Source organism: Capra hircus, chromosome 7 (assembly GCF_001704415.2).
Source record: "Capra hircus breed San Clemente chromosome 7, ASM170441v1, whole genome shotgun sequence".
Classification (NCBI taxonomy): domain Eukaryota; kingdom Metazoa; phylum Chordata; class Mammalia; order Artiodactyla; family Bovidae; genus Capra; species Capra hircus.
In genome coordinates this window covers 67063167-67084769 of record NC_030814.1, presented here as the reverse complement: position 1 = coordinate 67084769, position 21603 = coordinate 67063167, and the positions used below count along the sequence as shown (strand labels likewise).

Genomic DNA, 21603 nt, shown 5'->3' with positions numbered 1-21603 from the left:
TGAGCGTCGTCATGTCCTCAGGGACTGTCCACGTGGTAGCAAGTTTCTCTCCTTTTCAGGACTGAGTGATGATCCATGTGTGTGTCCTATTTCATCAGCTGACAGTTCATGGAGCTTTCTTCTGTATCCAGTGAATCAACCCCTGACATGGGGATGTTCTCATCACCCCCATCACTAACAGATGGGGAAACTGAGGCTCAGAGAAGTGGTATGCCCAGCCCAGATTCACAAAGCACAGCAGAATGTGAACCCAGGTGAGGGACTACAGAGCCTGGCATGACAGGGTGACAGTGACACGGCTGGCACCTCTGCTCACCGTGTGCCCAGCACCTTCCAATGCTCTCATTTATCCCCCCTCCCACTGTCAGCCCTGGGGAGGGACTATGACTACCATCACCCCACTACTGTTCAGTTACCAAGTTGTGTCCGACTCTTTGCAACCCTGTGGACTGCAGCACACCAGGCTTCCCTGTCCCACACCATCTCTCAGAGTATGCCCAAGTTCATGTCCACTGAATTGGTGATGATATTCAACCATCTCATTCTCTGTTGCCCTCTTCTCCTCCTGCCCTCAATCTTTCCCTGCATCAGGAAAAGTTGGTTTCCCAATGAGTTGGTTCATCACATCAGGTGACCAAAGTATTGGAGTTTCAGCATCAGCATCAATCATTCCAATGAATATTCAGGGCTGACTTCCTTTAGGATTGACTGGTTTGATCTCCTTGCAGTCTAAGAGACTCTCAAGAGTCTGCTCCAGGACCACAGTCTGAAAGCATAAGCATAACTCAGTGAAGCTATGAGCCATGCAGTGTAGGGCCACCCCAAGACTGAGGGGTCATAGTGGAGAGTTCTGACAAAATCTGATCCACCGGAGGAGGGAATGTCAAACCACTCTAGTATACTTGCTGTGAGTGCCCCACCTCACTATACAGGTGGGGGAACCAAGGCACTGAGCAGCCGGCCTGCTGGACCAGAAGGAGCTAGTCTGCAAAGATGCTCTTGTTGAAAGAGAAAATCCTGTTCTTAAAGCAGATAGCACAGCAGCCCCGGGGTTCTGTGGGGACATGCCAGAGCCACACCCAGAGCTGTGGCAGACGCCCTGCAGGAGGACCTAGGGACCTTTCCCAAGCGACTGGGCTGATGAATGAATTAAAAACGTGTCAGCAATACAAATGGCCAACAGGCACACAGAAAGCTGCTCCACATTGCTAATTCATAGAGAAATGCAAATCAAAACTACAATGAGGTATCACCTCACATCAGTCAGTATGGCCACCATTGAAGTCTTCAAGGGAGTTGTCTGGTGGTCCAGTAGTTATGAATCTGCCTGCCAAGTCAATTTTGAAAAAGAAAAACAGAGCTGGAGGAGTCAGGCTCCCTGACTTCAGACTATACTACAAAGCTACAGTCATCAAAACAGTATGGTACTGCCACAACAGTAGAAACATAGATCAGGATAGAACAGGAGAGAAAACTCAGGAATAAACTCATGCACCTGTGGCCAATTAATCTATGGCAAAACAGTCAAGACTATACTGTCTATGCTGAAAAGACAGTCTCTTCAACAAACGTTCCTGGGAAAACTGGACAGCCACATGCAAAAAGGAAGTCAAATCATTCTTTAATTCTATACCCCAAAATAAGCTCAAAATGGATTAAAGACCTAAATGTGAGACCAGATACTATAAAACTCCTAGAGGAAAACATAGGCAGAAAATCCGCTGACATAAATCACCACAGCATCTTTTTTGATCCATCTCCTGGAAAAATGGAAATAAAAACAAACAGATGGGACCTACTTAAACTCAAAAGTTTTTACATAGCAAAGGAAACAAAAAGAAAAATGAAAAGACAACCCACAGATTGGGATAAAATATTTGCAAAAGTGTGACTGATAAGGGATTAGCCTCCAAAATTTATAAGCAGTTTATGATGCTTAACAGCATCAAAACAAACAGCCCACACAAAAAATGGGCAGAGGACCTGAATAGACATTTCTCCAAAGAGGATATAAAGATGGCCAACAGGCAGGTAAAAAGATGTTCAACACTGCTAGTTATTAGAGAAACGCAAATCAAAACACCAGTCAGAATGGCCAGCATCTAAAAACCACAGGGACTGCCCTGGTAGTCCAATGGCTAAGACTCCATGTTCCTGACTCAGGGTGCCTGGGTTCAATCCCTGATCAGGGAACTAGATCCCACATGCTGCAACTAATGATTCCACATGCTGCAAGTAAGACCTGGTGCAGCCAAATAAATAAATAAATGTTTTTTTGAATTCATAACAAATGCTGGAGAGGGTATAGAGAAAAGGTACAATGTATGTGCAGTGTACATACCTATACTGTTGGTAGGAATGTAAACTGGTACGACCACCATGGAGAACAGTATGGAGGTTCCTTACAAAATGAAAAACAGAGCTACCATATGACCCTGAAATCCTACTCCTGGGCAAATATCTGGAGAAAAACATCTGAAAGGATACATGCACCCCTATGTTCATAGAAGAACTGTTTAAAATAGCCAAGACACAGAAGCAACTGAAATGTCCAACAACAGAGGAATGGATAAAGAAAGGGTGGTGTGTGTACATATATATAACATATGTAGATATACAAAATATATATAATAGAATGTCACTCAGCCATTTAAACGAATGAAATAATGCCATCCACAGCAACATCCTGAACCGAGAGAGTGCCATACTGAGTGAAGTGAAGTCCGACATAGAAGGAGAAACACTGTATAACAGTCCTTACATGTGGAATCTACAAAGCAAAGATACAAACGAACTTACCTACAAAACATAAAAAGACTCACAGACTTAGAAAAGGAAATTATGGTTGTGAGGGCAGGGGGAGGATAGTTAGGGAGTTTAGGAAGGTCATGTACACACCACTGTATTCAAAATGGAAAACCAACAAGGACTTATTGTATAGCACATGGAACTTCACTGAATGTTATGTGCCAGCCTGGATGGGAGGAGGGTTTGGAGGAGAATGGATACATGTATATGTATGACTGAGTCCTTTAGCTGTTCACCTGAAACTACTACAACATTGTTTATCAGCTATGCTGTTGCTGCTGCTAAGTCACTTCAGTCGTGTCCCACTCTGTGTGACCCCATAGATGGCAGCCCACCAGGCTCCCCCGTCCCTGGGATTCTCCAGGCAAGAACACTGGAGTGGGTTGCCGTGTCCTTCTCCAATGCATGAAAGTGAAAAGTGAAAGTGAAGATGCTCAGTCGTGTCCAACTCTTAGCGACCCCATGGACTGCAGCCCACCAGGCTCCTCCGTCCATGGGATTTTCCAGGCAAGAGTACTGCTATACCCGGATACAAAACAAAAAGTTTAAAGTTCAGGGGAAAAAAATCCATGGTTCATCCATACTAAAGCAGTTTATGTAGACATTTAAAAAATAAAATGTCTCAAAAAAAAAAAAGTAATCTGCCTGCCAATGCAGGGCTCACAGGTTCAATCCCTGATCCACTGCTGAGGGACAACGGAGCCCTGCTCCACAACTACTGAGCCCAGATGCCTCGACCCCATGTTCCACAACAAGAGAAGCCACTGCAAACAAGCCTGTGCACCACAACTAGAGTAGCCCCCTCTTGTCTCAACTAGAGAAAAGCCTGTGCACAGCAACAAGGACTCGGCGCAGCCAAAATAATTAATTTTTAAAAAGTCTACAAATGGGTCTGCCCTGGTGATCCAGTGGTTAAGAATTTGCCTTGCAATCCAAAGGACATGGGTTCAATCCCTGGTCAGGGAACTAAGATCCCACATGCCTTGGAGCAATTAATGCCACACACTGCAACTACTGAGGCCCCGCGCCACAACTAGAGAGTCTGTGTGCACCAAGGAAAGATACCACAAGATGCCACTAAGACCTGACGCAGCCAAATAATTTTTTTTGTTTAAGTCTACAAAGAACAAATGCTGGAGAGAGTGTAGAGAAAAGGGAACCCTCCTACACTGTTGGTGGGAATGTAAATTGGAACAGTCACTGTGGAGAACAGGATGGAGGTTCCTTGAAAAGCTAAAATTAGAGCTACCATATGATCCTGCAATCCCACTCCTGGGCACACACCCAGACAAAACTAGAATTCAAAAAGATAACTGCGGGCCTATGTTCACAGCAGTCCCATTTGCAAGACATGTAAGCAACCTAAACATCCACTGACAGCAGAATAAAGCTGCGGCACACGCATACAGTGGAATACTACTCAGCCATAAAAAAGAGTGGAATGATGCCATGTGCAGCAACATGATGGACCTCGAGATTTTCAGACTAAACGGAGTAAGTCAGAAACAGAAAGACAAGTACTAGATGATATCACTTGTATGTGGAATCTAAAATATGACACAAATGAACATATCTGCAGAACACACACAGACTCACAGACATAGAGAACAGACTTGTGATTGCCAAGGGGATAGGAGGGTGGGGAAAGGCTGTACTGGGAGCCTGGGATTAGCAGATGCAAACTAGTATCTGTAGGATGGATAAACAACAAGATCTTCCTGTAGAGTGCAGGGAATTATATTCAATATCCAATGATAAACTATGATGGACAAGAACATATATATACCTATATGTACAGGAGAAGGCAATGGCGCCCCACTCCAGTATTCTTGCCTGGAAAACCCATGGACGGAGGAGCCTGGTAGGCTGCAGTCCATGGGGCTGCTAAGAGTTGGACAGGACTGAGTGACTTCACTTTCACTTTTTACTTTCATGCATTGGAGAAGGAAATGGCAACCCACTCCAGTGTTCTTGCCTGGAGAATCCCAGGGACGGGGAGCCTGGTGGGCTGCCATCTATGGCGTCGCAGAGTCAGACACGACTGAAGCGACTTAGCAGCAGCAGCAGCACATATATGTATAACTGAGTCACTTTGCTGTATAGAAAAATTAACACAATGTTGTAAATCAATCATACTCAATAAAATTTAAAAAATAAAAATATGTCGGCAGAGATGGGGTGGCCGATGCAGGGGTCCTCAGTGGGCAAAAGGCAGAACAGGCTGTTTCTGCCTCGGATGAGCCTCCCAGACACTAGATCTTTCCAAAGGGGTAAGTGTGACTTGGCAGGAGGGACCTGGAGACTGTGGGACCCCTACCCAGGATGCAGACCCCAACTCCACGTGAGGGCCCCACACAAGCTCCAAATGCCCATCGGTACACAATAGGAGGGACAGGGAAGGCTGAGCAGCTGTCCCAGAGCCGAGGAGACAGAGGGGGGCTCCTGAACCAGGGATGGCGATTGTGACATCCAGGAGACCTGTGGAAGACACATTTGTGCAGGACCAGGGCCCCAGGGATGCGTGGCAGCAAGTCTGGGAATTTTGCAGGCTTCTGTAAGTGCAAAATGGTATCACCATAAAAGCCTGAAAAGTGTGTTTTTGCCCCCCCAATTTCATGAGCTCTTCTACCTATGCTTCTGTAGGTTTGAGCGAGTTATAAATAAAAACACAAATAAATAAATGTCTCCTGGGCACCCAAGTCTCCCCCACCCTCCCACCCCCAATACAGAGCAGCATCTCTGGTCTCAGGCACTCCATGCCAGGTGCCCCCACCCCAGTCATGATGACCACAGGTGTCCCTGGGGGAAGACTACCCCAGGCCAGAACTCTGCTATGGAATGAAGCGTGAATCCCCCAGACAAAGCCAGGGCAGAGAGATGACCCTGTGGGTGTGAGAAGGTGAAGGGTGCTGAGACTCCCCCTCATTCCCTTTTGTGTCCCACAGAGGGGGCTTCACCCTAAGCCCTGCGCACACCAGCCACATCCCACCTTGCTGGGGCTAAGGGGAGGGGGGCAATGTCCCCTTGGAAGTATGGAAGGCTGGAGGGCTGTGGACACACTGCCTCCTGGCCCAGAGGACCTGAGCAGGAAGTGGGTGCTAGCCAGCTTCCCACACCTCTTGGGGGTGGGGCGGGACCTTGAGCCTGAGCTTGAAGCTCCTGCAGCCTTCCCGGTGTGCAGCTTTAAATCCCAAGCTTCCTGAGGCCCTGGAGTTGGAAGGAGGAAGTGGGGACACCCAACCCAGGCGTGGGGCAACCCCAACGGCCTGCTGAATGTGAGTATAAGAGGGGGTGGGTGGGTGGGCAGGGACACCGCTGAACCATGCCTGGAAGCTGCAGATCCCCTGGCCCCTCCCTGGCCCCAGTGCTGCTGGCCGTGCTGCTGGGTGGTGAGTGGGGTCCATGTCCGCCGAACTGTCCACCTGTCCCACACCCTCATGGCCCAGATGGGGAGAGTGAGGCAGGATCAGGCTCAGGATGGGAGCCTCAAGGGAAGGGTAGGAGGAAAGGAGAGGAATGGGTCTGTTTCCCCATCTGTGAAGTGGGCAAAACCTAGTACCTCCCGCCTAGGCTGGTGTCCTGGGGACACAGTGTAACTGGAATCCCCAGACAGTGCTTGGCACACAGCAAGCGCTTAATACGTGTGTGAGGGCACACCAATGAACGAGTGACCGGATGCATGAGGCAGGTGTCATAGGAGGCCCCGGCAACGGGCCTCCACCCTCACCCCAAGGAGGCTGACTCATGCCTCAGCTTGTCCATCTCCTGGGCCCCAGGGCTGGGCACTGGGCCTCCCGGAGCCTCTAGGAGTAATGATGATGACCTCAGGGCTCTTCACCCAGCGCTAACAGCCCCAGGCCGGGTCCCTTTCCCCCAACAGACCCAGTCGGTGCTGCCATGGGACCCCTAGTTTGCAGATGGGGAAACGCAGGCTCCACGGGATTCCGGGCCAGGCAGCGACTCTGCCTCCTCCCCTGTCCCAAGTCTGGGCTCCCTGGAGGTGGGGCGGGGGCATCAGAAGAGGCGACTGCCCCTGACCCCCGCGTCCCCAGGAGCAGCCCGGGCCGCGGAGATCGTGGGCGGGAGGGAAGCCCAGCCCCACTCGCGCCCCTACATGGCGTCGCTGCAGCTGGCTTCCGGCAGCCACTTCTGCGGGGGGACCCTGGTGCACCCGAGCTTCGTACTGACCGCCGCTCACTGCCTGAACAACTTGTGAGTGTGCCAGCGCGTGACGGGCCGGGGTCCGAGGGGGAGGGCGGACCTGCTCCGGGGTGCGGGTGCGGGGTCCGGGGTGCGGAGGGCGGGCCTGCCCGAGGGTCCGAGTCGGGGGTGCGGCCCTGCCTGCGCTTCTCCTGGCCTCATCCTTCCATCCGTCCACCTGCCCAACCCTTTCATCCCAGACTAGGCAGGCACCTGCCCTGCCCGCTCCCCGCCCCGCCCGACGCGGCCCCCTGCTGCCCCAGAAGGATGAGTTCAAGCCAGGGGCCCAACCCTCGGGGGCAAGATGCAGATCGGGTGGCGGGTCTCCTGGGGGCAGCGGTGGGGAGTTCCCGAGGGGCTGCACCCTGGCCTCAGGACGGGAGTGGGGAGCACGGGTAGGCTTAGCACGATCGCCCCGATCCTCAGGAACCCACAGCGCGTGAGCGTGGTGCTGGGGGCCCACCGCCTGCAGACCCCCGAGCCCACCCAGCAGAGGCTCAGCATCAGTCGCCTGTTTGAGAACAACTACGACCCGCAGGAGAAGCTGAATGACGTGCTCCTGCTGCAGGTAGGTGGGCGGTGCCGGCGCTGTGCTCCACCCTCCAGCGCCTCCCGCTGCGGGCGGGAGGCCGAGCCAGGCACCAACTTCGGAGTATGCGGGACCCCCCATCCCATCCCCACCCGCCTCATGGACTTTGCCCGGCTGTGTCCCCTCCCCCCTCCCTGCACTGTTCCCAGATACCCTCACCTTTGGCTTCCCAGATGGCTCAGTGGATAAAGAATCATCCACCTGCAATGCAGGAGATGCAAGAAATGAGGGTTCAATCCCTGGGTCAGGAAGATCTCCTGGAGGAGGGCATGGCAACCCACTCCAGTATTCTTGCCTGGAGAATCCCATGGATGGAGAAGCCTGGCAGGCTACAGTCCATGGGGTCGCAAAGAGTCGGCATGACTGAAGCGACTGGACACCCACAGCTTTGGCACCATCCTCCCCTCCTCAGGGAGGCCTACCCTAGTCTGTCCCTGTGTCACCTGAGTGATGCCCCCCCCACTCACTGTTCAGGATGCGGCTCTAGTTCCCTTGACTGTGCCACCTGCCCTCCTCTTCTCAGCCTTTCCTGGCCCAAAGATCAGCTCCCAGAGCAGAGATGTAGTGTCCCTAGGTCTTAGCCAGGATCAAGCATACAGTTGGGTGACTTCCCTGGTGGTCCAGTGGCAAGACTCTGTGCTCCCAATGCAGGGGGCCTGGGTTCGATCCCTGGTCAGGGAACTAGATCCCATATGCTCCAACAAAGAGTTCGCATGCCACAACTAAGAAGACCCAACACAGTCAAATAAATAGTTAAAAAAAATAAAGCATACAGTTGGTACTCAATAAGTGCTTTGTATGTGAATGAACACCACAGTGACCAGTGCTACAAATGGGTGGCTCATGGCCTCAAGGAAGGTTAAACTGAGCCCTGTGAGTTTGGAGGGTGTGATCAGGACAGCCTTCCTAGAGGAGGTGACCCTTGAGCCAGACAGAGGGAACAGCATGTGTGAAAGCTGGGAGGAGGCACTTTGTGATAATGGTCTGTGGGTGGATGCAGGTCTGGAGGTAGGAGCTCACTGCCCCCCAAACCCCCACCCTCTGCCATAGCTGGACCAGCCAGCCATCCTCAACACCCATGTAGCGGTGGCTCAGCTCCCCCAGCAGGCCCAGCCACTGCCCCATGGCACCCAGTGTCTGGCCATGGGCTGGGGCCGCCTGGGCACCCTTGAGCCACTGCCCCAGGTTCTACAGGAGCTCAATGTCACCGTGGTCACCTTCCTGTGCCGGCCACAGAACGTGTGCACCTACGTGCCCCGACGCAGCGCTGGCATCTGCTTCGTACGTACCAGTGGCTTTGGCACAGGGACCGCAGGAACCGCCCCGGGAGGGAGGGTGGGCGGCGGGGACCCAGCCCTGCCTTCTCCTTCCTGAGCAGCTGCTGCACCTCCATCTCCCCGTCTGGAAGGTGAGCACACCCGTCGTAAGGGGTGATGTGGCCTTTGTGGGTCTGTGGGCTCATCCATCCGGGGCCCCTCGAGTGGGTGACCGACCCCCACTCTATGGCCACACCCATCTCCCCGTCTCACTGTGAGAGAGATGGGGAGCATTTCACCCCTGCGCAGCCCCTTCACTGAGACAGCCTCGTCTGGCTGCTGGCCTGGCCTGAGGGACTGACCAACCTGCCCCTCCACAGGGGGACTCCGGGGGCCCCTTAATCTGTGATGGGGTACTCCACGGCGTGGACTCCTTCGTGATCCGGGGATGTGCCACTGGCCAGTACCCTGATTTCTTTGCTCGTGTCTCCCTCTATGTGGACTGGATCAACTCCGTGCTGAGCAGCGTGAGGGGCAAGGACAGCCCCTGAGCCCCTCAGAACCCCTGCAGGCGCTGTGGACAGAGGTGGCGGGTCTGTTTCTGTGTCTGTGCCTCCTCTCCCCCTCCCTGGCAGCCCCACTTGTGCCATCAATAAAAGCTGAACCACCTCCCTGGCTCCTGTGTGTCCTTCCCACGGGCAACGTCGGGGACAGCGGGTCAGGTTCCTCAGTGTCTGGGTCCTGAAACCCCAAACTCGAGGTGGGGGTGAGAATAGAGGCCTGGAGGTCAGATGAGGGCCCAGGTCACTATGGATCCCACTCCCCAGATGCCCACAACCCTGCCTGTGTGACCCTGGGCAAGTGGCTGCCCCTCTCTGTGCCTCCGTTTCCTCATCTGGAAAATGGAGTCGCCCCGCACATTTCCAAGTGTCCAGGGAGCCCCACTTTGGCTCTGGGGGCTGGGGGTGTCCTGCCCAGTTCTATGTGTATTAGTTAGTTGCTCAGTCGTGTCCGACTCTTTGTGAGTCCATGGACTGCAGTCTGCCAGGCTCCTCTGCCCCCCGAATTCTCCAGGCAGGGATTCTGGAGTACATAGCCATTCCCTTCTCCAGGGGATTTTCCTGACCCAGGGATCAAGCCCGGGACTCCTGCATTGCAGGCAGATTCTTTACTGTCTGAGCCACCAGGGAAGCCCTTTCATCAACATGGCCTCTTGACTAAGCCATCACAATTTGGGGTGCCCAGGGCCTGTGGGGCTCCTGTACAAGTCAGGGGCCGGCAGAGGGCTATCAGGAACGCTTCCTGGAGGAGGTGGCAATGCCTGAGCTGACTCCCAGTGCAGGAATAGGAACAAAAGGGTTTTGCAGACAAGGCACTGGCCAGGCAAGGGCCCTACATCAGGAGTAGTTTGGGCATGTGGGGAACAGCAAGGCCAACTGAGTGGGGGAGGGAGAGCAGGTCAGGGAGGGGCAGGGCTGGAGCACACACAGCCACCAGATGACCTGGGGTCTAGAGGAGGAGCCTGAGGCAAGGCAGAGGTAGGGGTCACAGGCCAGCCATGGAGAGGGCAGGTGGCCATGGCAATGCAGCAACGGAGGCTCAGAGAGAGGAGCCAACCAGCTCTGGGCACACACCAGTGTTGGAAGGCAGCTCTTTGGTTATTGATTTACTCTGCTGCCACCTGGTGGAGGCATGCAAATTCAAGCTGGAGCCAGAATCCCCTCAGGCCCGCTGCCTTTTTAACTATTTCACAACTCAACCGACCACCCCAGTGGGGGAGCTGAGGCTGGTTTGCAGCAGTGGCAGGAGCGAGGTGCACTGAGACCTGGGGCAAGGGCAGAATTCTGGGAAACCCCTGCTGATAAACGTCAGGGGAGGGCCGGGAATTCCCCCCGCAGCTCCCACAGGCCCATGGCAGGGAAGTGGTTTCTATAAAAAGCCCAGAGGGACCTCTCCCGCCGCACTGGGGACAAATGAGGTCTGCCGGAGGGCATGTTGGACTGAGCCCATTGATGGGAATAGAAAGACCCAGAAAAAACAGCCTTGGGTGTTTTCTATTTTCTGTGAGCTCCAGCACATGAGTATGTGTGTTTTGTGTGTGTTAGATGAGTCAGAGGAAAGTTCTGCACAGAAAGAATCAGCTCCAAGGAGGGGAGGAGAGAACAGGGGCCTGGGATCTGGGGCTGACTTCTGGAGGCTGACAAGGCTGTTGACATTCAGGGGAGGACAGAGCCACAGGAATTATAAACAGGATGTTGCAGAGAAGTGACCTGGGGAGGGGGCTGGCCGGGAGAGCAGGGCGGCCCCCAGCAACACAGGATCCCCTAGCCTCCAGAGCAGCATTGTCCTGTGAGATGCTCCATGTGGCATCACTACTTTGATGGGAACCAGAACACCCCCAAGAGGATCAGCACCATACCCTCTGGGAGAGGGTTAATGGTTAACAAACCCTCAAGGACGGCACTTTCTTATCTAAGAACTTCACACAAGTTCATTCATTTAAGCCGTGGGACAATCTCAAGAGATGGGAACCTACGGCTTCCATTTTACAGATGAGGAAACTGAGCCTTGGAGAGGGCCTAATGTCACAGAGGGCAAGTCCCCTGGAGTCCAAAAGTTTAGCCATCGTGACCTGTGAGGATGTAGCATGCAGGTGGTCCTCAAAAGATCCAATTTTGTTTAAATCTGGTCTCCCTACCTGAGGCACAGCCTCCTCCATTCTCCCCACCCCCGCTGGAAACTGGGTTATGTATACAGCAGGTGCTTACCAAGTGCTCTATGGTAGCTTTAACTCAACAAAGTGGGGAGCCTGCCAAGAGGGAAGAGATGGGGGTTGACTTGCCTATGGCCACACACCAGAGGTGAGGGGACCCAGGGACAAACTGGACTCCCATCCCAGCTGGGCTCTGGGTGTCCCTGGGTGCCCCCGCCCACCTCTTCCTCAGATGGATCCGTTAGTTCCCGCCCCAAGCCTTGCTCCAAGCCAGGAGAACGTTGCTTCTTGCGACAGCCTTGGCTACGGCCGTTGCAGCTGGAGCAGCTGGGGTTGGGAGTTGGGTGGGGGGAGGAGAACGGGCGCCATGGGGCTGGGGATTGGCCCTGGGGGACCCTATCTCCCTCATCCAGCTTGAGCTCTTCCAAGGTCCATACCAAAGCTCTCAAACTTGGATGGAGATCCATGGTCCATCCTCCAGGCCCAGGAGGGAATTCTCTCCTCTGGCTCCGGCTGGAAGGGGTTTCAGAGTTCAGAGGGGCAAGGGTGGGATGGTTTGGGAGAGGCTCCTTCCCAGAACCTCGGAGGGCCCCCAGAGACTGACTGAATCCTGGGTAGGAGTGAGTTCCTTGTTAGAAGGAGCAACCAAAGACAGGTTGGAAGTCCAGGCTCCCAGAGGGACATTCAAAGCCAAGGAAGTCAGCAAGCCCTCCTCTAGCTGTGAATTTTGGATTCAAAGCCCAGGTCCCCCAACCATGTCAACTGGGCAGGTGGCTGATATGGAGACCCTGCCATGCCTGCAAAATATTAGGACAGAGCTGGGTGCACATGATTGCTGTTATCAGGGAGCCCTGGTGAAACTGAGGCACGTGGCATCCCAAACAATTCCTCTGGGCCAGAGTGACCAGTATTCTTGCCTGGAGAATCCCATGGACAGAGGAGCTGGGCAGGCTACAGTCCATGGGGTCGCCAAGAGTTGGACACAACTGAGCAACTTAGCATGCATGCATGTATGACCACATTTAGCAAAAATACAGGATGTCCTGCTAACTCTGAATGTCAGATAAACTAACTTTGTACATAACTACATGTAAGGAATATTGGCTTCCCTAGTGGCTCAGGTGGTAAAGAATTTGCCTGCAGTGCAGGAGACCCAGGTTCGATCCCTGAGTCAGGAAGATCCCCTGGAGAAGGAAATGGCAACCCTCTCCAGGATTATTGCCTGGAAAATTCCAGGGACAGAGGAGCCTGGGGGGCTATAGTTCATGGGATTGCAGAGCCGGACACAACTGTGCGACTAACTTTCACTTCACTTACACAGGACACCCTGCTAACTTTGAATGTTGGATAAACTTTGTTCATAACTACATCCCATGCTTATATGTGGGATACACTTATGTTAAAAAGATGTCTATCTGACATTAGGGTTTAATCATGCACCCTGAGTTTGAACTGGTGACCCTCCTGGTCACTTGCACAGTTCCTTCCCCAACTGTTCTTCCCATCACCCAGTCGGCGGTCCCCCATCCCCTGGATGGGGAGAGGAAGTAGGGGCACCTGGCCCCGCCGTGGGGCAACTGCAACTGCCTCTCGGCGTGGGGACTATAAGAGGGACAGGTGGGCACAGAGGGCAGAAACCCTGGAGCCCCCAACCGACCATGACCCAAAGCTGCAGACACTTCAGCCCTGCCCTGGCCCCCATCCTGCTGGCCCTGCTGCTGGGGGGTGAGTGGGGTCGAGTCTGTACCTGGTCTTCTGCTCCCCCTCTCCACTCACCCTGGACCCTGCTGCACCCCCCATCCTCATGGGATGAGGAGACTGAGGTTCTGAGTGGTGAGGGTGAAGGGGGGTACACCCTGCACCCTGTGGGGACTTCAGGTCTGGCTGCGCCGGGGCAGGAGGACCGTACACGCCCCCTCCCCTCTCTGGGTGACAAGCAATAGAAGAGCCCAACCCTGCGGGGTCCTGCTGGGGGTTCCAGGGGTCGGGGGTTCCTCCTCTGCTTACCGCCCCACCCCCGCCCTTGCCCCCAGGCCCCGCGCTGGCCTCGGAGATAGTGGGGGGCCGGGCGGCCCGGCCGCACGCCTGGCCCTTCATAGCTTCGCTGCAGCTGCGCGGAGGCCACTTCTGCGGCGCCACCCTCATCGCGCGCAACTTCGTGCTGTCGGCAGCGCATTGTCTGAACGGCGTGTGAGTGTCTCCGCGGGCGCACACATCGAGAGTCCCGGCGCGAGGGGCGTGGGGCCGGCCCAGGGTGGGGGCTTCCGGCAAAAGCGCGAGGGTTTGCAGGGTCCCCCTGCGCCCCATCGGGGTCTCTCCGCCGCTTCCGATCCCGGGGACCCCCCCATCACCTCCTGTCCGCCCGCGACCCCAGGAACTTTCGATCGGTGCGCGTGGTGCTGGGGGCGCATAATCTGCGGCGGCGGGAGCGAACCCGGCAGATGTTCAGGGTCCAGAGGGTCTTTGAAAACGGCTTCGACCCCTTGAGCCTGCAGAACGACGTCGTGGTTCTCCAGGTGCGCGGGGGGCGGGGCGGGCAGGGCAGGTGCAGCGTCCTGAGGGGCTTGGGGAGGGGGGGAGGGGCAGGAGACTGGGGGGGTGCGGCGGGCGGGGGCAGACCTGATGTCCCCCCTAATCCTGGTGCTTCAGTCACCCCGCTGTGAAATGGAGAAGTACACCCCCGCACCCCGCAGCGCTGCCAGAGATTAGATAAGACAGCCAGAAGTTCTGAGCAGCTGACTTTCCTGGCAGTGGGCACTGACGGCCTCCCTCTTTGGGAAATGGGGCAAAATTACCTACATTCGGCGGGTGGGAGTCTGGAGGCAGAAACCTACCTTTCCCCTCTGCTTGCACAGCTATGATTATTCTCTGAGAATGTTCTAGAACAAGGGCTTTATGGTCGTTGGTGTAGCCCACGGTTTGTTCTGTTGGACACCTACTGTTTACTGCACTCAAGACACATTCAGGGACTTCCCTGGTGGTCCAGGGGCTAAGACTCTGCACTCCCAAATTCAGGGGACCCAGGTTCAATCCCTGGTTGGGAAACTAGATCCCACATGCTGCAACTAAGACCCCATGCAGCCAAACAAACAAATAAATAAATATAAAAGACATGTCCAGAGACGTGGCCTCAGCCATAGTGGTTCCTTCCACTTTACAGACGGGGAAAGTGAGGCTCGATGGGAGGCATGAAGAGGGTGCGCGTCCTGCTCTTAAACACCCCAGGACAATGGTAGAGCCTCAGCGGGGGAACCTGGCCCCAGAGTCACAGCCGTGGCTCGCCACCCCTCCCCCGTGACTGCTTCATACCCCACCACCCTCCTCTGCAGCTCAACAGGATGGCCACCCTCAACGCCAACGTGCAGGTGGCCCAGTTGCCTGCCCAGGACCAGGGCGTGGGCGAAGGTGTGCAGTGCGTGGCCATGGGCTGGGGCCGGCTGGGCACGAACCGGCCACCGCCCCAAATCCTGCAGCAGCTCAACGTGACCGTGGTGACTGGTCTCTGCCGCCCCACCAATGTGTGCACCCTGGTGCCACGCCGGCGTGCTGGCATCTGCTTTGTAAGTACCCTGGGTGCCCCCAGACCCCACCCCACCCCCTCCCAGGCTGCTGCAGCCAGACCTCTGGAATATCTTCCCCACCCTGAAGGGCAGGTAGGTGGAGCTGAGAGGGCTGGGCCGGGAACCCTAGCCCCACAATTTGTCTGGCTCCACAGGGGGACTCCGGCGGGCCCCTGGTCTGCAACGGGCTGGTCCATGGGATCGATTCCTTCATCCGTGGGGGTTGCGGCTCCGGGGTCTTCCCAGACTCCTTTGCCTCTGTTGCCAAGTTTGCCAACTGGATCAACTCTATCATCCGGCGCTACAGTGACGACGATGGCCCCTCTCTCCACCCCAGGGACCCCACGGGCAGGACCGACTAGAAAGGCTGTACCTGTCATGCCCCCTCACCTGCCCCTGGCTGGGCCCTTCCCATGAAGCATCACTCAGCATCTGGCACAATAAAAACCTCTCTCTGTTTTGTAGAAGGTGTCTGTGTGTTTGTTGGTTGTACAACTGAGTCGAAAAGTCCTCAGGAGAAGGTCTTGGGTGTGTCACGAGTATGCTGCCACCAGGTGGTGGCTGATTCAGGGCCCTGGGGTAAGAAGTCCCTTCCCTACCTTCCACAAAAGGATCCCAGTTGCTATTTCTTGGACAGAGGAGCCTGGTAGGCTGCAGTCCATGGGGTCGGTAGGAGTCGGACACGACTGACCGACTTCACTTTCTCTTTTCCCTTTCATGCACTGGAGAAGGAAATTGCAATCCACTCCAGTGTTCTTGCCTGGAGAATCCCAGGGACGGGAGAGCCGGGTGGGCTGCGGTCTATGGGGTCGCACAGAGTCGGACACAACTGAAGTGACTTAGCAGCAGCAGCAAACATAATTAAACCAGTGCTGCAGGTGGTGATGATGCAGAGCACTACAGCAGGTGTTCACACGTGCTTACAAGCACAGACATCATTCTGCTACTGCTGCTAAGTCACTTCAGTCGTGTCCGACTCTGTGCGACCCCATAGATGGCAGCCCACCAGGCTCCTCCGTCCATAGGATTTTCCAGGCAAGAGTACTGGAGTGGGGTGCCATTGCCTTCTCCAACATCATTCTGAGTCTTTGCAAGTATTCACTCAGCCCTCAGTCCTCTCTCTGCCCTCAAGGCAGGTCCCATGAGTGCCCCACTTTACAGATGAGGAAGCAGAGGGGCAAACAGCTATGAAGTCACACTCAAGAGCCTGGGTTCGAGTCCCAGCTCTGTGACTTTGAGCAACTTGCGTGCTGTCTCTGAGCCTCTGCTTCCCTGCAGTAAAGAGTGAGGCACTGTCTGGGAAGCAGCCAGCCAGGAGTTGAGGTCCTAGGCCAGCCTCAGCTTCTCTGAGTGGGGAGACAGTCCCTCCCCCTCTTCCTCAGCCCTGGTGGGGAGGTGGGGGAGGAGGGAGGCAAAGATGTCAGATGTCTCACAAGGAAACACTTCAGCCCGAAGGAGTCACAACAGCCCTGGGGAGGAGACCAGCCTGTACCCCTCTTCTGCTTCCCTGGGCCTGGGAAGGAACCCCCAGGGGCCCACAACACATGCGGCCTCTGCCATCATGCAGCTCACAGGCTGGGAGACTCAAGTGCCTAAGCCAGCAAATAAATTTGAGAAGTAACATCAGGCAATGCTCCCTCCCCCACCCCTGACCCCACACCACGAGGCCAGGATAATTCCTCTCTGCACCCCCCCACCGCATCCCCCTAGTGGGGCACACCAGCCTGGGCCCTACCTGATGGTCCTTACTTTTGCTAGTCCCTCTGTCTGCTGGCTCTTCCTGAAGGTATACCCCGCCTCCCCCCGCCACCAGTGCCAGCGGCTCAGGAACGTGACCCACTGTCCAGCAATCGCTTTTTCCACTTAATACTATACACTGGCAGTCTTCCCAGGTCAACAGAGAATCCAGGGACCACACGGGGTTATTCACTGAACTGACCTGTCTTGTTGGGTCATTTCTAAATTTTGTCGCCATTTCCAATACGCTTACTTACATAATCTGGACTCCACTTGCAAATGTGCTTTCGTTTCAGAGATTCTGATTTTAGTATGGAAACATGTCAGGATCTAACGAATCACACTTGCTATGCTGTTTTCTAATTTTCTTTTCACTGTGAAACGAACCAGAGGGGGAAAGATGGCGCACTGCTTCCACTGGGAGCAGCTCACAGCTCGAGGTCCTCCCCACTCTTCTGGGAGCACCCAGCACCTCCCCCTAGTAGGTTCATGAGACATTGACCCACCATCCCCAACTTACAGAGGACCGTGTGACTCAGGTTCTGCTCATCAGGACCTTTCATCCCCTGCCTGCAAAAGATGGTTTAGGAGCATGTGATCCAAGTTCAGCCAATCCGAGGCAGGCTTGAGACCCTGGCTACAGTGATGGGGAATTTGTAGAGGGACTGACCCAACTTCTGGGCTGAGTCTAGGGCCCCTGGGGCCACAACAATGAAGTCTGTTGAGGAAAAAAGTCATCAAGGAGGAAAGGAGGAACCAGAGGGAGACCTGACCTTGTTAAGGTGCCTGGATCAAATTATAGCTGAAGGTGGACCCATGAACTTTCCATGTAATTTCCTTGTTGAAAGTTCCACCCAGTTTGCCTTGGTTTTTCTGTCACTTGTATCCAGTCTTTCCAGCCACCCCTACACATTACTTTTCCCATATTCTACTTGTTGGGGTATCAAGCTCCAGAGCCACACCAGTGGGAACAAGGGTGTTGGATAACCTCTCCCCACCCCCACCTGACCTCTTCTCCAAGTTGTAGGAGGAAGAGAAAGAAGGGAAGAGCGGAAAAGGAGGAAGTGGGTTGTTTACAGACTATGGCCTTCAGCTGCTGTTGCGAAACTTTTGGAGCTGGATAGGCACTAAGGGGGGACTGGGCTGGGGGCCTAAGGGTGGGTCCATCCCTCTGCTCTGCCTGCTGCCCATCCGAGGGGCAGCTTCCCACACCAGGGCTGGCCCTGAGTCAGGCTCACGGGGTAGTTGGCATACCCAGCAGCCTGTCTATACTCAGTACAAAGTCCGTGGGAGAGAACTGCACCCTTGTGGAGAATGGACAGGCAGCTTCCCTTTCTCCAGCTGGGCCTATGCCCACCCGGCAGATAGCGCCTGTGGGAGCGCCCGCCTCCTTCCAGCCTCATAAAAGCACCCCCAGGGTCTTGCCTGGGTCAGTGTCAAGGCCACGGCGGCATCATGGCAGACCGCTCCCTGCACCTGGTAGTTCTGATCCTCCTCGGGACAGCCCTGTGTGGTGAGTGGATGCGGGATGACCAATGGGGGCCACCTGCTTGCAGGGCAGTCATCGAAGTGGCCCCTCCATCAAACAGGACTATTCCCCAGCCCCACATGAACAGAAGGCTCTGGAAACCAAGGAATTCTCCAAACTTTAGGGATTTGGGGGTTGTTTTTTTTTTTGTTTGTTTTGGCAGTGCCAAGCAGCTTGCAGGATCTTATTCCCCAACCAAGGACTGAACCCCTGCTCTTGGCAGTGAGAGTCCCAACTACTTGACTTCCAGGGGATATTCTGAAACTTTGCATCTAGCTTTCCACATACTGGAAAACCGAGAGGCAAATGCTGGCAGGGATGTTGGGTTTGAGCAGCCCCACTTTCCTCGTGTTTAAATTGAAGCCATCAGGCCCACTGTGTAGGCATGAGGTTTTCCACAGGTTCCCTCACTCCCTATCGTTTGTCTTCTCAGCCGTTCCTCCCTGGGGCCCTGGAAGGTTGTAATTCTGTTGGGGAGGATTGCAGGATGGAATTCCAGGTCTGAGGGGCTGTTACAGCCACTGAAGGGTGGGGTGTTGTAGTCCATAGGGGATCCCTAGGGCTGGGCTGCAGTCACCCCTGAGGTCCTCACGTTGACCTGCCTACCTCTAGCGGCACAGCCCCGTGGCCGGATCCTACGCGGCCAGGAGGCTCCATCCCACTCCCGGCCCTACATGGCATCCGTGCAGGTGAACGGCAAGCACGTGTGCGGAGGCTTCCTGATAGCAGAGCAGTGGGTGATGAGCGCAGCGCACTGCCTGGAGGACGTGTGAGTGGCCCGGGGCAAAGAACGGGGCCGAGCGGGGCGGGGCGGAGGGGACGTGGTTCTGAAGCGCGTCCACCCCACTCCCAGGGCCGATGGGAAGGTGCAGGTCCTCCTGGGCGCACACTCCCTGTCGCAGCCGGAGCCCTCCAAGCGCCTGTACGATGTGCTCCGCGTAGTGCCCCACCCGGGCAGCCGGCCAGAGACCATCGACCACGACCTACTCCTGCTGCAGGTTTGTCGGGTCTAGCCGCAGTTCCCCCGCTGCTCTGGGACTCCGTCCCGCCCTGGGCCTAACGCTCGCTTCTGCTCCATCCCTCAGCTCTCTGAGAAAGCCGTGCTAGGCCCTGCCGTGCAGCTCCTGCCATGGCAGCGCGAAGACCGCGACGTGGCTGCGGGCACTCTCTGCGACGTGGCGGGCTGGGGCGTGGTCAGCCACACCGGCCGGAAACCCGACCGCCTGCAGCACCTACTCCTGCCGGTGCTCGACCGCGCCACCTGTAACCTGCGAACGTATCACGACGGCACCATCACAGAGCGAATGATGTGCGCGGAGAGCAACCGCCGGGACACCTGCAAGGTGCGCAGGCGGGACAGGACGGAGAGGGTACCAGCCTGCTGGGCTTGGGGCCCGTAGAGGGGCGGGGCGGCCCTACTGTGGGTGGGGCCAGTAGAGGGGCGGGGCAGAGGGGACCAGCCTGTTAGGGGTGGGTCCAGGAGAGGGGAGGGGCGCCCTGGGGACGGGGCAGAGAAGGTCAGGTATGCTGGAGGGCGGGGCCAGCAGAGGGACAGAGCATTCGGACAGGCCAGGAGGGCATGGCTGGCCTGAGGACAAAAAAGGGTTGGGAGGAGAAGTGACAACTGGGAGAGGATGTGGATACGTTGGGACTCGAGCTTGAAGGCTTCGAGGGGCTGCTGCGCATAGACTGGGACGGAGGGCGGAGTGAAGCTTGAAAATGGCGGAACCGAAATCCGGAGGCGAGGCCTTGATTGGCGGCGGTGGGTGGACCCTGGGGAAACTGACGAGTGAGGGAATGATTGGGGCCTCAGGGCTGAGCGGAATTGCAATAGGCTGGAACTGCAGCAGGCTCTAGTGGACCCGAACCAGGATGCGGGAGGGCAGGCCTGCACCGGACCTCACGACCCCGCTCCCCACAGGGCGACTCCGGAGGCCCGCTGGTGTGCAGCAGCGTGGCCGAGGGCGTGGTCACCTCGGGCTCGCGGGTCTGCGGCAACCGCAAGAAACCCGGTATCTACACGCGCTTGGCGAGCTACGCGGCCTGGATCGACAGCGTCATGGCTGAGGGCGCAGCCGCCTGAGGAGCCCCTGAGAGGCTGCGGCCACGGGGCCCGAGCAATAAAATCATCCATTCCTGCACCCAGTCTGCCTTTATTGATTGCACGCTGCCTGCAGGAGTGGACCGAAGCGAGCCAGACTGAGGGGGCGGCGGAGTCTTGGTAATGATGTACCAGGAGGCAACTGAAAGGCTGAGACGTGCCTGAAGGAGGGGCATTCAGGCTCAAGTCCGGAGGCCCCATGCCCTTCAAGCCTGGCTTCGCTTCACGCCTCTGCCACATGGTGGCGCCCTTACTCTTCCCAGGAAATAGAAGTGTCCTGAGACCTAGCAAGGGGTGCGGGTCGGGTAGTGTCCCCTTGGTTTCTGCTTCCCAAGAGGAATGTGAAGGCCTACTGTGTGCAAGACCCCGCTCTGGGCTGAGATCTAGGTACACAGCCAGGCTGTGTTCTTAGAAGCGTGTCCCAAATGGGGAAACGCTCAGAGACACTGTGCGACTCTCCTGAGCAGCCTGGAATTCAGCCCTGAACAAGGCATCTGCCTGCATTCACAGGCCGTCCTCACATGCAGTGTGGCTCACTGACTGTCCAAAGCTGACTGGTGTCCCAGAGCAGCCCCACTGATTGGGGGCCCAGATGACTCACCACCTTCCTGGGTCTTGGTTTTACCCTTCTCTTCGAGATGACAGGTCAGAACCCAGGGACTGAGGCCCTGGGCCCTCTCCCACTTGAACAAGGGGCCATTAAAGCCCAGCACCTACTTGGCCCCAGGTGTTAAGCCTGACCCACAAAGGGAGCCTCTGACCTCCCTTAGGTCAATAACGAGATTGAGGGTCTGAGAGATGGTCATATGCCCCACGAGGGACTGGAACTGGAAACTGGCCAGGTGTTTTTCTGCTATGAAGCATTCATTCATATGGAAGCTCTTGAGACACAGCTAAGACCCAGCCCTGCTCATAGCAACCAGGTCAGATATTCCCAGATGCATGGATGGAACTTCTGAGTGATCCTGATGATGGGCTGGGGGGTTCTCCTCAGTGTGCTCAGGATTTTTTTCTCACGTGGGATTTAAGAAGCTGCACGCACTTAAGTGAGAGCGGCAAGGAAAACGTAACTGCTGGTCAGTCAGCCATCACAGACTCACTCGTCCCATGG

The 21603-nt window shown here is 55.7% G+C and overlaps 3 protein-coding genes across 3 annotated transcripts; all 3 read left to right on the top strand.

Moving 5' to 3' along the window:
* On the top strand, positions 6131-9522 carry PRTN3 (proteinase 3). The gene is made up of 5 exons (XM_018050500.1): positions 6131-6197; positions 6861-7020; positions 7435-7576; positions 8648-8878; positions 9234-9522. The coding sequence occupies exons 1-5, from the start codon at positions 6131-6133 to the stop codon at positions 9402-9404; spliced, it is 771 nt and encodes a 256-aa protein (XP_017905989.1). The 3' UTR covers positions 9405-9522.
* On the top strand, positions 13178-15590 carry ELANE (elastase, neutrophil expressed). The gene is made up of 5 exons (XM_018050498.1): positions 13178-13291; positions 13600-13756; positions 13941-14082; positions 14896-15126; positions 15282-15590. Exons 1-5 carry the CDS (start codon positions 13225-13227, stop codon positions 15486-15488), a joined length of 804 nt encoding a protein of 267 aa, XP_017905987.1. The 5' UTR covers positions 13178-13224; the 3' UTR covers positions 15489-15590.
* On the top strand, positions 17927-20532 carry CFD (complement factor D). The gene is made up of 5 exons (XM_018050499.1): positions 17927-18376; positions 19004-19160; positions 19245-19389; positions 19477-19734; positions 20313-20532. Exons 1-5 carry the CDS (start codon positions 18319-18321, stop codon positions 20472-20474), a joined length of 780 nt encoding a protein of 259 aa, XP_017905988.1. The 5' UTR covers positions 17927-18318; the 3' UTR covers positions 20475-20532.